Source organism: Mesoplodon densirostris, chromosome 18 (assembly GCF_025265405.1).
Source record: "Mesoplodon densirostris isolate mMesDen1 chromosome 18, mMesDen1 primary haplotype, whole genome shotgun sequence".
In the NCBI taxonomy this organism is placed as follows: Eukaryota; Metazoa; Chordata; class Mammalia; order Artiodactyla; family Ziphiidae; genus Mesoplodon; species Mesoplodon densirostris.
The window spans coordinates 1,144,280-1,159,125 of record NC_082678.1 but is presented as its reverse complement, the minus strand read 5'-3'; the positions used below and the strand labels follow the sequence as shown (position 1 = coordinate 1,159,125).

General features: G+C 35.6%; 1 protein-coding gene across 2 annotated transcripts in view; it reads right to left on the bottom strand.

Moving 5' to 3' along the window:
• The window catches only part of SPAG9 (sperm associated antigen 9), a 136,439-nt gene that overhangs the window by 63,504 nt on the left and 58,089 nt on the right, over positions 1-14,846 (bottom strand). For both annotated transcript variants that reach the window (XM_060082898.1, XM_060082899.1), the window contains exons 3-5: positions 11,654-11,724; positions 6,896-6,990; positions 995-1,145 (exon numbers count right to left, since the gene is read on the bottom strand). In XM_060082898.1, coding sequence (XP_059938881.1) covers positions 995-1,145; positions 6,896-6,990; positions 11,654-11,724 — 317 coding nt within the window. The remainder of the gene's footprint in view (positions 1-994; positions 1,146-6,895; positions 6,991-11,653; positions 11,725-14,846) is intronic.

Sequence of the window (14,846 nt, the reverse complement as noted above, 5' to 3'; positions counted from 1 at the left end):
TCTTCAAAAGAGTCTTTCTAACATCTAAAACAAATAATTCATTTGACAAACATGTTCTGAGTGACGATTATGTGCTAGACACCTTTTCTAAGTGCTAGGGATACAGCACTAAACAAACCGCATGGATTTGGAGAGAAAGTAAGTAAATAAATGACTTCGTAATCTAGAAGGATCATAAGAGCTACCTATGTAAGTACTTAAACCATGATAAGTAATTTGGAGAAAAAGAGACCAGAAAAAGGAGGTAAAGACGTAAGTAACTCAACTGTATTCACTGTAGGTGGCCTGTTTGTTTTATGACAGAGTAGATTTTCTAATGTAACAAGGTTCCTTTATAATCAGTGTTCCCTTTATAAATATTGCACTTTATAAGATATACACTATAACTTCAATTATTTTCAATTATTAGTATATCTCCACTCTTAGAATATATTATTATTTATATTTATAAGTTATTTGGTGACAAAATCTTGGTCAAGAACATAATCTATAATGAACTAACACCAGGTCTTTTTAGCTAAACACAATGCACTTTTGGATATTGCTTTATGAAGGTTTTGAAGAAAGTATCTTTTTTTTTTTTAAGTGAAGCCCTACTAAATTGTGAAGCTTCCTAACAGTGAACCAAGTATTTCAGGTGGCAATAATTTTCAATTCTAAAAAACATAATTAGGTTCACTGGTCACCCCATCCTAAATTCATATAATATAAATCAAATAGAAATAGCCTAAATCAAATAGAAATGCTTGTCATTAGTATGACAACCAAGATGTAACAACGCTTGACTCTGTTTTCCTATATAACTTGAAAAAGTATAATAAAAAACTAAAACTCTTGGGAAGAGCTCATTTCCAATTTAAAAAAAGCATCTGTTTTATGAACTAAAATGTGTACACACTATTTCATTTTATTATGTTCTGGTTGTCTAGCACTTCAATTTGGATAAGAAAGCTTATAAAACATAAAGTGAAGATTTTCACAGAATAAAGCTTACCTTCAGGCTGGTATGAGAACGTGGTTGACTTAACTCCTGAAATTTCCATTGCTCTGATCCAGGGGTCTCGCCACCTTTCTGAGTGTCAGGTGTAAGCAATCCATCTCCAGCAGGTAATGGGAAAATCCCTAATGATATAGGGCGTTCTTTTCTATTTGGAGAGGGGAGAAAAATTAAGCATTAATTCGTCTTTAATTGCTATTCATCATGACTGTAAGTAATAAGCCTGGGCTGTCACTGCTTCAGAATTATCACTCTTAAATAATTCTGTCTGCCTATCTGAACAAGCAGACTTACCAAAGAGAAAGGACAGAGTCTCAGAAGCTAAATTAGCCCCAGGGAATCAACTAAGAAAGGTAGTAAAATATAGTTTAGGAAATCTTATTAAGTTACTGATGAGTCCCTTACCCCAACTCCTGCTCCTAGACTTCCCAATTCCTCGTGTTAATCCCTAGATATTTACCATGCCTCTTCAGGGTATCTCTTTTCTGCCTAGAGGAAAATCAATATATGGTCTAAATCAGGGCCACTGATTAAATGGTAAAAAGAACATGTGGACCAAAAAAATGTTGCCTGCCATTTCAGTAAACAAACAACGTTGTCTGCCATTCAGCCATCAGCCACTGCAGCCAGCCCTGATGGAGGGCCCTGAAGGGAATTCAGGATGGAGAAAAACAGTATACTGACCCTAGATAGTTAAGACACATATCAAAGGAATAATTTCAATGAGCATCCCATACACAGAAAAGTATTAAAATCATTAACTTGAGATGTCTGTCTTTTGTGATTAGCAGAAATCTTTTGATGTTCCACTATATGTTGTTTTTATTTATTTATTTATTTTTCTCAGCAAAAACGCCTATATATCCTGGTTCCTCCCTTTGCCGGTTTGGGACGATTCCTCAGAGCTATCTGAGAGGCTGCCCTGCTGGGCTATAGTCCTTAGAAATGTCTCTGAATAAAACATTAATTCTCAACTTCTGGGGTTTGTGTGTGTGTGTGTGTGTGTGTGTGTGTGTGTGCTTTCAGAGTTTTATCCCCTAAAGTAGGAAAGCTGTATTGTTCTACAGAGCCAATATATGAGACCCTTTCCACCACATTATGTATGAGAAAACAATTGTCAGTTTCTCCAAACAAGGAGGCCAAAAAATTCTATGAAAGACTGTAGAGTTTCCAGCGCTTTGTGGGAAATTCCAGTGAACCAGAGTTTCAATTTTAATAATAGAATTTTAACAAGAAACACATCCTTTGTTAATGCAAAGGACTTCTAGAGGGTAGGAATAAGCCTGGGTCATCCTGGGTCATTAACTCAAATGGAAATTAGCAAGAAATGAGACACTAAAGGTTTGGAGCTTCTAAGAACCATAGTGCTGCCGGGAAAAAATGTAAGTTAGGACAGAAACACTGAGGTTGTCAATAAACGCTGGAAAACATTCAGTTTTTCTAAATAAGTCTTTATTCTGTAAGCTTATTTTCATACCAAGAAACTTGAGCCACTTTTGAAATGTGCCCTCACTGAACACAAAGGGTACACTGCTTTCATACCTAATGATAATCAGAAAGGATTAGTACAACTGTCAAACACCTTCTTAAAGATTAGGTGAAGCAAAAGGGTTGTGAGACTGCATTTTATTAAAGTTGTAGGCACAAGGAAATAGAACAGGACTTTTCTCTATCAAGAGTTAATTATATATAACTTCTTCACACTTGGGGTACTTTTCCTATTTGATTTGGGAGGAAAATTCAAACGCATGTAGGCAGCATAATAAAAGGCTAGATTTTAAAACCAAATCTAAGTTTGTCTCCACGACCTGCCAGAACAGCCAAATAACAAAGTAGTCAGCTGTTCTTTATACCAGTTACTCCCAAACGCTGGTTCAGCAAGAAAGTTGTCACAAGTCCACAGCAAAGAGGCATTATTTATTATACCCTTACTGGATAATACAGAACACATTATACACATACATGCTTCCACATAGCACAGAACCTGTTCTTTCTTGAGAATGCTTCACCCCTTTGCCACATCTTTTCTGCTTGATTTTAAAATGCCCTTTATTTCACCAAATGACGGTGACAACGATTGGAAATTTTGGGTGGGGAACGTATTTTGGGAACTGAAAATCTAAGGGTCTAAGAGCTACTAGATTACTTATTTTTTTTAACATATCTTAATGACTTTAGCAAAAAGTGACCAGGAATTTAATAAGATGGAAGTTAATGGAAGGCTCTCTAACCCCAAGTGCAAAGAAAGACAATACAAACTTCATTCGAATTCATCACACTGCCAACAGAAATCAAAATACAGGCCAGTCATGAGAATGATCTTCCTTCATGAATGACAACACAATCATTTTCACACATGTTAAATACTGGAAAATCTGGGGGAAGGAGTCGGCTGTGGGTCCAAGTTTTACTTTCCTACTCCTGTTAAATACTAAATCTACAACCCAAAATATAAGTAGAATTCAAACCTTTGTACTGCTTATATTTATCCTTCAGAAACTGCTTGACAGGGAGGGAATTTTTCTTCAGAGACTGATAGCTGTCAAGAGGGTCAGTGATGCTCTAGGTTACACTGTTCCAACTCTGGAAAAATTGTATTACTACACACATCTTTTCTCTCCTTTTTTTACTGATAAACTACGTAAGACTTGGCGGGGAGGGAGAAGGACATGTAATTATGCACGTTAAGTAGAGTCCTATTTTCAAAAGGAAACCCTGAAAAGTGAACATTAGTCCTGTACTATATTGGTATGCATGTTTGATACTCTATATATTAAACGCTTCAGTAAAACTCAAAAAAGAAGCCAAAGAATGAAATACATGTGGGAAAATATCAAGTGGCAGATTTAAACCACAGGTGTTTCAATAATGCATTACTATCTAGAAACAAAGCTATTATCAGCTATCAGAATCCTTGTTACATATTTTTAAAAACTGCCATATATCCATTTTTTAATTGGTTATTTAAATGTTACCTTATGTGCATAAATAATTTTGCAAATATGTTTTGAAACAGCTTTATTATTCTCATTTAAAACAAATAATAATTAATAAAATCTACTGTACATATTATAAAGAGCAGTAAAAAGATTACATTTGTTCAACACCCACCATGTGGCAAGCACTCAGATGGATGATTTATTTACATTATCTCATTTAATCCTCATAAGGAAATAGGAATTATTTTCCCTGGTTTCAGATTAGGAAAAGTGACACTCAGAGACTTTAGGCACTAGTAATCAGCAGAAATGGGATTCAAAGTCAGGCCTGTTTTGACTTCAAGACCCATGTACTTTCCTTGGAACTACCTATTTCTTGACAATTTAATCTTAATATTAAAGACTGAATATGGAAGACTTTCTTCAATCAGATCAACAGCAACTTTTATGTCAAGGAACTTTTTGAATTTAATCATAAGTTATTTTATGAATAAAACAGCTAGAGCTAAAATAGTTTTGCTAAAAATGTAGTAGATATAAGTGACTATGAAAATTATTTACTTGTTTAATTTACAATATATCTTGCGACTGATTGAATACGAAATAATCATCTCACGTGTTTTTTAAAACGACCCAATGGGGTAAGAACCTCAGAGGAGGAAACTCTGGCACAGAGAGTAAGCACCTTGCCAAAGGCCCCACAGCTCACATGTAGCAGAGCGTTTGTAGACAGGCAGTCCGACTCCAAACCTCTCACCCACTGCACAGCACTGCATGGCACAGCACAGCACTGCATGGCACAGCACAGCACTGGCATCTTAAATGGAATGGAAACCTAAGCCAGCCCTTTGAGACTAATCTTATTTTAATAGTCTAAATATTCTTGAGTCAACGTATTTTTCAATTTCCTAAAAGCCTATATATACATACATACAAATCCTTTATGTATTAAAATATACACAAGTGATAAGATTTGCTCCTGATTTTTATAAAATCAGGAAAAAAAAAATGACCAAGTACCTAGTTTTAAGACCATAGTTGAAATTTAATTTTTGGACCTTAAACTAATGTTGAACATGAATGGACCATGAATAAAAAAAGAACACATTGAGGGAATTTACTACTTTAATTCACCTTACTTTAAGTCCACAATTAGGAGTTGAGTTTTAAGTAAACACTTATAAAAAGCTATACACTGTGAACCCTCATTTAAAACGATGCACAAAGCAAAAATCTCAACAAATCAGCTAATTTTAGTTTGATGAGTTAGAAAACAAAAGAAACCAAAACATTAAATCTCTAAAATACAGAAGATGGTTCTTAGAGCGTGCAAGTAGAGTGAAGAGCAGAAAAGCTACAGAGATTAATGACTACCCCCACAAGCGGGCATGGATATTTGTCACCCAAGTCTACAAAGAAAAGGCAACATCTGACAAAACAATAGTGAATAGGCTCTGTAAAGCTTTCGTAACTTTGATGTGTAAATAATTGGGGGAAAAAAAGGAATTCCTTGCCCTAAAAGGTTTAAATCCTTTCGCTTTAAAATATATTTAGTTTTAGGAAGAAAATATTTAAGTTGTCAGTTCCCATGAGCTGCTATCAAAAATTGCAACAACTGCAAAAAGGATGCCTGAACCTCCATCAGTCGAAGGATAGTTGGGACAAAATAAACACCTATGGCCTGTGCCTAATCAACTACAAGTCCCACCATAAAAGATTATTTGCTCCTAAATACTCAGATACTAAACGAAGAGACCGTGCAAATGTAGACCCAGTGCTCGACGCCTGCTCTCCCTTTACTCTTTGAACACTGCTTAAAACAAGACCACACTGATCTTGTACTTGTGTATAAGTACAATCTGAAAATCTTTTTCTTAAGTTGGTGCTTTCCAAACACCAAGCCGTATCCCTAAGTGATAGCCCATAAATTACTATAAATAAGAAATGAAATCTCAGCTTCAATCCATTTTCCATTGTTTCAATCTGCAACAGAAATGGTTACAAAGAAGACCTGTAAAGCTAAAAATTCAAGAAAAACCAACTAAACAGGGACTTCTAAGAGAGACTAAAGTACCTGAGTATCCTTGGTAGGTTCTGCGTCAGAGCTGGCACTCCGGTAGAAATAGAAAAGTGCACAAGCAGCAAAACAGAGAGAGACACTAAGATAGCAGAATTAATGACCACCGCCCCGCCAACAAAGCCAAACACAAACAGCAGCATGCATCCAGGACTCATGGCGCTGTGCTGGCATGGTGAAACACCGGAACCAGGAGGCCTACACGGGGGCCAAAGGGGTATCTTTGTAGTGAGGATCTGTCATTCAGCTGCTGCCACAAAAACAATGCCATCAGCAGCAGCTTTCCACTCCATCCTGCAGCAGCTCCGAAGCGATGACGTCATCCCGCTCTCCCCACCTCATAACCATAGAGCTGCTGCTCCTAGCATTTATGCAGCAATCCAGAGCGACCGGCAAGCCTATTAACTGTTTTCCTCTCCACTAAGAGTCCTGGCTGAGCTCATTGGCTACAATGCTTGGAGATCTACATAATTTATTCACACTCCTACATCAAACAGAAGTCTTAGCTAACTAACCCTTTCAAACATGCCTCTCTGTAACAAAAAGGACTTTTAAACCAATTATACAGGAGAAATGAAAATTTTTCATCATTCTCACAAATCAGACAATTTTAAACCTAGTGTAATCTTCATTAAATATCAGAAATCAATCAAAATACCTCGATATGTTGCCATATATAGCATAGCTCACAATTTACCTCTTCATTAGTGAAAGCTGTTCTGTTTTTCCATGCTACTCTCTCCTGTAGCATTCCAGCTACAGTAGAGAGCTTTTTGAATCAGCTTAACTATTGTTCCAGGATTAAAGAACAGAGAGAAACAGAAACAAACAGATTATTTTATTTCCCTTTTTCCCAAGGCAAAAATGTATTAAAAAGCTTACCTAATTCTACTATGAGCTGTGGACTCTAGTTGATCACCCCCTGAGAGCTGATGAAGTTTTGTTCTTTCTAAGTGTTCCATATAATTATGGATCATCTATTTTGAAGAAAGAAAAGAATACACAAACTTTTAAGACTAATACCTGGAATAAAGACATACTGTTTTAGCAAGGGAAACCTTTTAATATAAATTTCTTATTTATCAGACTACATTCCATGTAAAAGAATATTAAGGATGAAATTTTCTTTTAACGGCAAAGGAATATGCAAATGCTTACATTTAAGGATGCTAGTGTCCGCAAAAGTAGCCAACATCTTGCTTAGCATAGCAAAAAACTTTTTTCGAACCCTGGCCACGCTTTCACTGTTGTGGCCAGGGTTCGATCCCTGGTCGGCGAACTGAGATCCCGCAGTGGCCCAGTGTGGCCAGATAAATAAATAAATATATTTTTTAAAGTATGCTTTTGTTGTGAAAATTTTACTTGGCATGCATACATATATAAAAATTAAGAAGTATGTAAATCAATTTGAAACTGTTATTTACTTCAAATAAACAAAAAGATGAATTCTGATGCATGGATTAAGATGGGTAATTCTATCAAATCAAATATAAAAGAATCAATCAGGCTGTTCCCCAATTAAAACTAGCCCAAATAAGAAATGTATCAGACAAGGAAAAATGAATACAGAATCACATGGATATGGCATATGAAAGCATTTTTAAAACTTTTAAATTTAAAGATTTTCTCTTTATCACCATTTAAAAAACAGTTTTGCAGAAATACAGTTTTTGTCTTTGTGTCAGTGAGTCAGAAATAATGAGCTGTTTCCTTCTTGTATCAGGGAAAACTTTAAGGGAAAAAATTTAAATGAGACTAGTATAACAAAGTGATGGTTGGGCCAAATAGATACCAATTTAAATTTTCAAAAGATTTTAGAAAATCTAAGTCAAATACTTTTATAATGGAGAGTGATTATATGAATTTGATTCGTTCAAATGGCAGAATCTAAGTTTCTTTAAGCATTCAAATGAATAGAAATCTCCCCTAGACTGCTTTTATAATAATTTATTGATATTTATTCAATATAGACAAATAAAAAGATTAAATAAAATTCAAAGATACAGAATCAGTTCTACACCAAACGTGCATTCTATAGATTGATTCTTGTCTTAAATGAATACGTTAAAAAATTTTTAATTTAGATGTTGAATTCCAAACCTTCTTCAAATGACTGACCCAAGTAACTATTTCTGACATTCCAAAATGGTCGACATAATGAAATTGGTTTCAACCCAATTAAACTAACACTTAATAGGAAAGAACAACAACAACAAAACTGGCAGCTAATATTTATTGAGCACCAACTACAAATCAGCCAGTGCATGTACATTGTTTCAATTAATCCTCACAACAACAATATGATTTTCTAGATAAACTCCAGTTTAAGGAGGCTAAAATAACTTGCCCAACTTGACCAGCTAGTTAATGATTAACTGTGCTCTAACTGTCAGCTAGTTGGCTTTGTGGCCAGAGCTCAGGTCCATCTGACTCAGTCATCAGAGTAGTTAAGCATTATAGGACTCATGGTGTATCTGCCCTTTCAGTCAATTCTGGAGGCAGGCAATAAGTTCATTGTCCTTTCTTCCTCACACCCACAAGAAAACCCCACATCCTAAAGCATTTCCTGATGTCTGAAATAAAATATGCACTATATTCTATATATGCACAAAAAAGTAGAAACAATAAATTGTACATAAAAATTTAAGTTTTAATTACAGGGCTTCACAGAGTAGCTCTGGTTTTCTTAATAAAAAACTGAGTAGGGGGCAATGCTGCCAGGTAGAAAAGAGAGGTAGAGTAAAATAGGATATGCTTTAGATAACTTACTATTGGGTCCAACAGCCCCATCCCTCCTTATCTCAGAATGGCAACTCTCAATTTTCTCAGGTATGCACATTAATTCACACATATCCAGGAGTCATTTCAGCAACAAGTAGCTGGGGTCATGAAGAAGGGTCCCAAGCACACTGTTTAGAACATCCCAACTCCCCTCCCACTTAGAGAAATCTTCACAGCAGAGGTTGACTGTCAACTTTGGCTAAAACTGAAATGCAAGGCAATAGTTATTAGAAAAGCAAGGCAAAAATAGAGGTTTTGAAGACAAGTGGCATGAATCCTTTTAATTCTGTTGGCCTTGAATCCTTCCATATGCAGCTCAAAATCCTATAAGTATATCCACAAAGCCACTATTCTTAAAGTGGTTGAGATGGCATAAAACAAAGAGGCGAAGAAAATTTTCTAGTGCATTTAACGTCCATGTGTTTCATAACCTAAAAGCATTATTGAAAATTCAGGCAAGGGAATCAGACAGACCCAGGTTCAAATCCAGTCACATACTAGCATGGCATTTGGGACAAATCACTCCATCTTCTCTTTCTAAGCTTCAATCTGTAAAATGGGGGTGGATGATAAGAATTTACTCAGAGGATGAGATCAAAATGCATTTAAACAGTCCCTGATGTAAGACCGGGGTTCAAGGTTTTAGTGATTAATATAAGAGTATGTATATTTCCTCCAATGCCCTCTTCAAGGCATGTCTTCTTTCAAGCAAATTCAGTAATGTGTATACAATTTTGAAGTTAATTAGAGAACAGTTATTCACATTACAAAAAGAGCCAGAAATTTCCCTTAAGCAGCAAACAATGCTTTTGATAAAAGTGCTTTTAAACAACTTTTTTGTAGCCTATAACAAAGGTTACCTTAGTTAGAAGTAACAGTGGAGAGATTAAGGTTAAATCCTTCAGACTTCCTTTCCCTGAAGGTTTTCAGAATTTACCTTTAAAGGACACCTAGTTCTTTAGCATTGGATAGCTATTTATAATTGCTAATTGAATTGTATTTCTAGTACAGCTGTATAAACACAGAAAAATGTGGGCTAGAATAGAAAAGACCCACATTTTAAAGCAGCCATATCTGTGTTATATAAACCTTCCTTGAGGCAGAACGAAATACAGAGAGCCTATCAGGGCAGAGGATAGAAGCTGCTTACGACTAAGGGTGGGGACCCTATGAAAATGCTACATGTAAGATCTGCCTTGGTTACTAGAGAGACCCAAATCTCTGCCTTGGTATTTCGGATTTTCCTGAGATCTTTTCTTCTTCCTGGGCTGTCCTTCTCTGAAGGAACAGAAATAGAAAAATTATTATATCTTTTCATTTGAAATTAAGATGTCAGGTTGCTTTTTCTGCTGGAACACATCTTCACTTTTGCTAAATACATATTGAGAGAAAATATGAAATTTCACTTTACAATGATTTTTTTTCTAGACTGCATATTTTATACATATTTCAGTTTAACAATCCTCAACTATTACAAAGGTTAAAACTTCAGTGAAAAAACAAAATGACTATTCATTATTCATCACTATCAACTATTTATGGCACATAAACCTATTCCCCCAAACACGCTTATAATTATCAGCATTGATAAGCACTACTAGTACAGGGCATTGTCCAGGCACTGAATTGAATGGTGTGAAAAGAACCAACAACAGACCTTTAACAATCAGTTGTTCTTTAACAGTCTTAATATCTACCAAGTACCGTCTTATTAAAATGTGGTTATTTTTTACATACTGAAAAGGCTGCTGTGTAAGCTGTTCCTGTTTTTCAAGAGATCTATGGTTCCAGCCCTCTGTGGCCAATCTTTTCCCTCCACCACTAACTATCAATTCTGTGACACTTCATGCTTAGTGTGTGGTTATGTAAGTTAAATCAAGCCTCACATGTCAGGAAGAAATTCCAGCACCTCCCCAAGAAAGTGTTAAGCACACTACTCTCCAAAGCAAATGAAACAGTGCAGTGGGGTTTTACATTCCTTAAAAGCAACAATATAGGTCCCTACCAGAGGCAGGATAAGAGATCACCCAAACTAGTGAAAGGAAAATGGAAGCTGAAGACTGGAACCATCTATATCATGGGAAAGACTGGACTAGAAAGGGAAAGAGAGCAATTATTTTTTTCAGGTAACAGTGCATGCATCTATGAAAATTCTATTTATTTAGGTATGTGAACCCCAGAATGACCATGATACACAGAAACAATTTTCACATTAAGGAGATAGAAAGAAACAAAGGAAACATATAAAAGGCTGACAGAGAATCATAAAAAGGTTAAAAAACCCTCAAGTACATTTTCTAAATTGCTTTGCAGTGATTATGTGCTAGAGTTGTTCATCCAAAATACTGAAATTTCATGCAGAAAACCTGTTTTAGAGTCATTTTAAGACATTATAATTTGTTTGTTATTTGTTATGAGCTTGATGCAAATAAGTCCTTTATACTGTATAAAGTCCCTACTGAATGTAGAGACTCTGACCAACAATTTACCAATCCATCATTTCCCAACAGGTAACGAAACAAATTATATCTGTTCTCTCACATTAGTATCACGTATACTTTTTATTATGCACACATTAAGTTCTTACTTAACCAGCCAAAGACACAAGTATTGGAACTGCCTTAATAATTACACTACTCTGTGGCACACTAATTCACCACATGAAAAGTTAATGCCAGATAAAGGACATTAAAAGTCAACATTTGGTAACTAAGTGTATGATACATGAAATTTAAAGTCTTCTCAAAATAATCCCCAAGGATTATACTAACTGATTTTCAAAGAGAAATTAAGACACATTTTCTAAGGTTAATTTCTTTATCTCAATATTAGTATGGTAAGAACAACCTAGAAACCCACCTCTGTGTGTCTCTGATGTAATGCATTATATTCCTTCTTCAGTTCTGCTTCTCTTTCTTCAAGTCTGCTAACTGAAATTAAGATACATACACTTAATCAAAACAAAATATAAGAAATTTACTTGAAAATTCTATCTTTAAAACTTGGAATGGGTTATCCATAATCCTTGATAACTTCAGGACTCATTGTTCCATATGAAATTCTTGACAAAGCTAGTGACCTCATTTCGTCATCCTTAATAAAACTTTTGGAGAGGGAATGAACAGAATTTTTTTAAAAACTAAACATCCGATTTCTTCTCCTAATATGTATATGTTTATCAGGTCATCCCCATCTAAGTAGGTTTTTAACATGATATAGAATTACCTCTTGGAAAAACACTTTACAAATCTCCTCATAGAAGTTTTAACCTGGGACTATGGTCCAAATCATTGATTTCTAATATTATTCCAGCTCTTTTTCACTACTGAGCAGTATGTGAACATGTCACTATTTATAAGTACTTTCTCTACTTCAGGTCTTAATTTCAGGGACTCATCTTCTTTCATTTAGCTCCCTCTGCTGATGGAGTTTGTGTGAGCCACTACGTGGCTCATGGAGCACAACTTTGATACTTTAAAAAAAAGTTTTAAGATCCTGAGATATAGAATGTCAGAACAGGATTTCACAGGAAAGAATGGTATCAGAGAGGAGTGATTCTGAGAGAAGATGGAATCCAAGCAGGACCACGAAGAAATTACAGTACCCAAGATAGATAGTGATGACAGTAGAGCAGGCAGGCACTGTTGTCACAGAGAAGGGAACACAAAACCATGGAGGTGGCAAGGAAGAGGGGAGACCAGCCAGCCTGGAGGAGCCCATACTGGCTAAGGAGCAGTGGGAGACAGTCTGCTGGGGAGAAGTAAAGCTGGTGCTAAAGGAGCTTGTCAAGATACTCATTTAAGTCTGTCTGAAAGCATGAGAGAGAGCAGTTGTAAGTGGTCTCTTGGTATAAGGGTCAGCTAGCTACAAACATGCAAGGCTGTAAGTGACAGCCAGTGACTGTGTCAGCTGGTTGTAGAAGTAACTACTATGAACTATAACAGCACATGCATGAATGTTTTCATATGCCTAATATTAACACACCAGACACCATATATCACATAACTTGTGCTGCCTGGTAAACTCATTTTTGGTTTGTGTAGCTTTGTTTGAATATATTGAAAATATACCATTAATTAGGAAACCTGTAGCTTTGACTTTTGATTTGTTTCTAATCAAACCTATGTGTTGGCTCATTAAATTTGCAACAGTGAGTAAACACACTACAGTTTCCATAGAATCTATCGTGCCAAGCAAGGCTTGAGGACATGGGCTGCTTATCTTATCTTGTGGCTGAAAGCAATAAAAAGCAAACCTGTAAGGCAGCTGTTTTGTGATAACACAAGAGATACTGAAACCATAATAAATTTTAGTGCAGCTTCTGTGATTTTTATTTAAAAACAGGAAATCCAAGTCACTTATCAATTAAGTTAATCTAAAAGCATAATCCTAAAACCACTGAGTGAACCATAAGTATTTTTAATTGCTCATCTGTGTGAATCAAAATTTTCCTGGTATTATGCAACCAAAACAAAAAATTAGAGGCTGAGACTAAAATAAAATTCCAACTATCATCCATAACCCTCAATTTCAAATTTGTGCTCAACAGTAGAGCCCCATTACTCTTGTCAACTAACTTAGTATAAATTCATAAGATAAATTTATATCACCATCACCACCACTACTACTAACAGCTAACATTATATAGTACTTGTTATGTAACATGCACTGTCCTACGTACTTTATATTAACTACCTTGAGCCTGACATTAACCTTATGACGACAGTTTAATACATTTCATTTTAGAGATAACACAACTGAAGTGAATAGGGGTTAAGGAACTTGCCCAAATTCACAAAGCTAGTAAATGGCAAAACTACAATTCCTAATGGAAGAGACTAGATCCAGAATCAGCTTTTAATTACCATGGTATTCTGCGTCTCAAGAGATACTCTTAATTTGTTTTATATATTGGAGTCTACTTTAAAATTTCACTTTGGGGAAAAAAAGTATAAAGAGTACTTCTTTATTACTTGAAATAAAAACCCCTCTGTCTGGAAAGAACCTAATCACAGATACTACAAAACTCAAAGATATCAAACTGCCAAGTAAAATATGTACACAACTTTATTAATCATGATGAAATGCATATTAAAACCAAAATGTGGGAATTCCCAGGTGGTCCAGTGGTTAGAACTCTGTGCTCTCACTGCCGAGGGCCCAGGTTTGATCCCTGGTCGGGGAACTAAGATCCCATAAGCCAGGCAGCGTGGCAAAAAAACAAACAAACAAAAAAGTAAAAAAACCAAAATGCAACACTACTGCATACCTATCAGAATAGCTAAAATGAAAAACAGTGTTGGTAAGGAACAAGTTCTGGTAAGGAACTTTTATACACTGCTGGTGGGAGTATAAATTGGTACACCCAATTTGAAAACTGGCAAGATTTAATAAAGTTAATATTTGCCAACCCTATGACAAAACAAGTTCATTACTATGAAACATGTCTGTGTCCACCAAAAGGCATTTAAGACAACACTCAAAGCAGCACTATTTGTGCCCCAACCTGGAATCAACCCCAATATCCACCAACAGCAAAATGGATAAATATTCATGTACTGGAATACTATGTAATAATGAGAATGAGAAAATTATTGCTGTACACAACATCATGGACACATCTCACAAACAGGATATTGAGGAAAAGAAGCAGAAGCAAAAGAATACAAAGTTCATATACATACATAACTAATCTAAAACTAATCTAATGTGTTAGAAGTCAGGATAGTGGTTACTTTTGGGGAGGAGTTATGACCTGATGAATTTACTGTGTATACAGCCCAACCCCACCCCAGTCCAAAAATAATGTGTACCCATTCACACAAGCACTTTCTTTGGCTTGAATACTCATCATTCTTTATGTTCTCCAACAACTCCTATAAATTCAACATATAGCACAGGATTTAAACAGACTACTCAGAACCATAACAAATAAGCTGTGTTGATTCATCATTAAAATGTATAGGGAGATGAGCAAAAAATGTTACCAGATTGGAGAATTTTAAAAAGAAATAGGGCTTCCCTGGTGGCGCAGTGGTTAAGAATCCGCCTG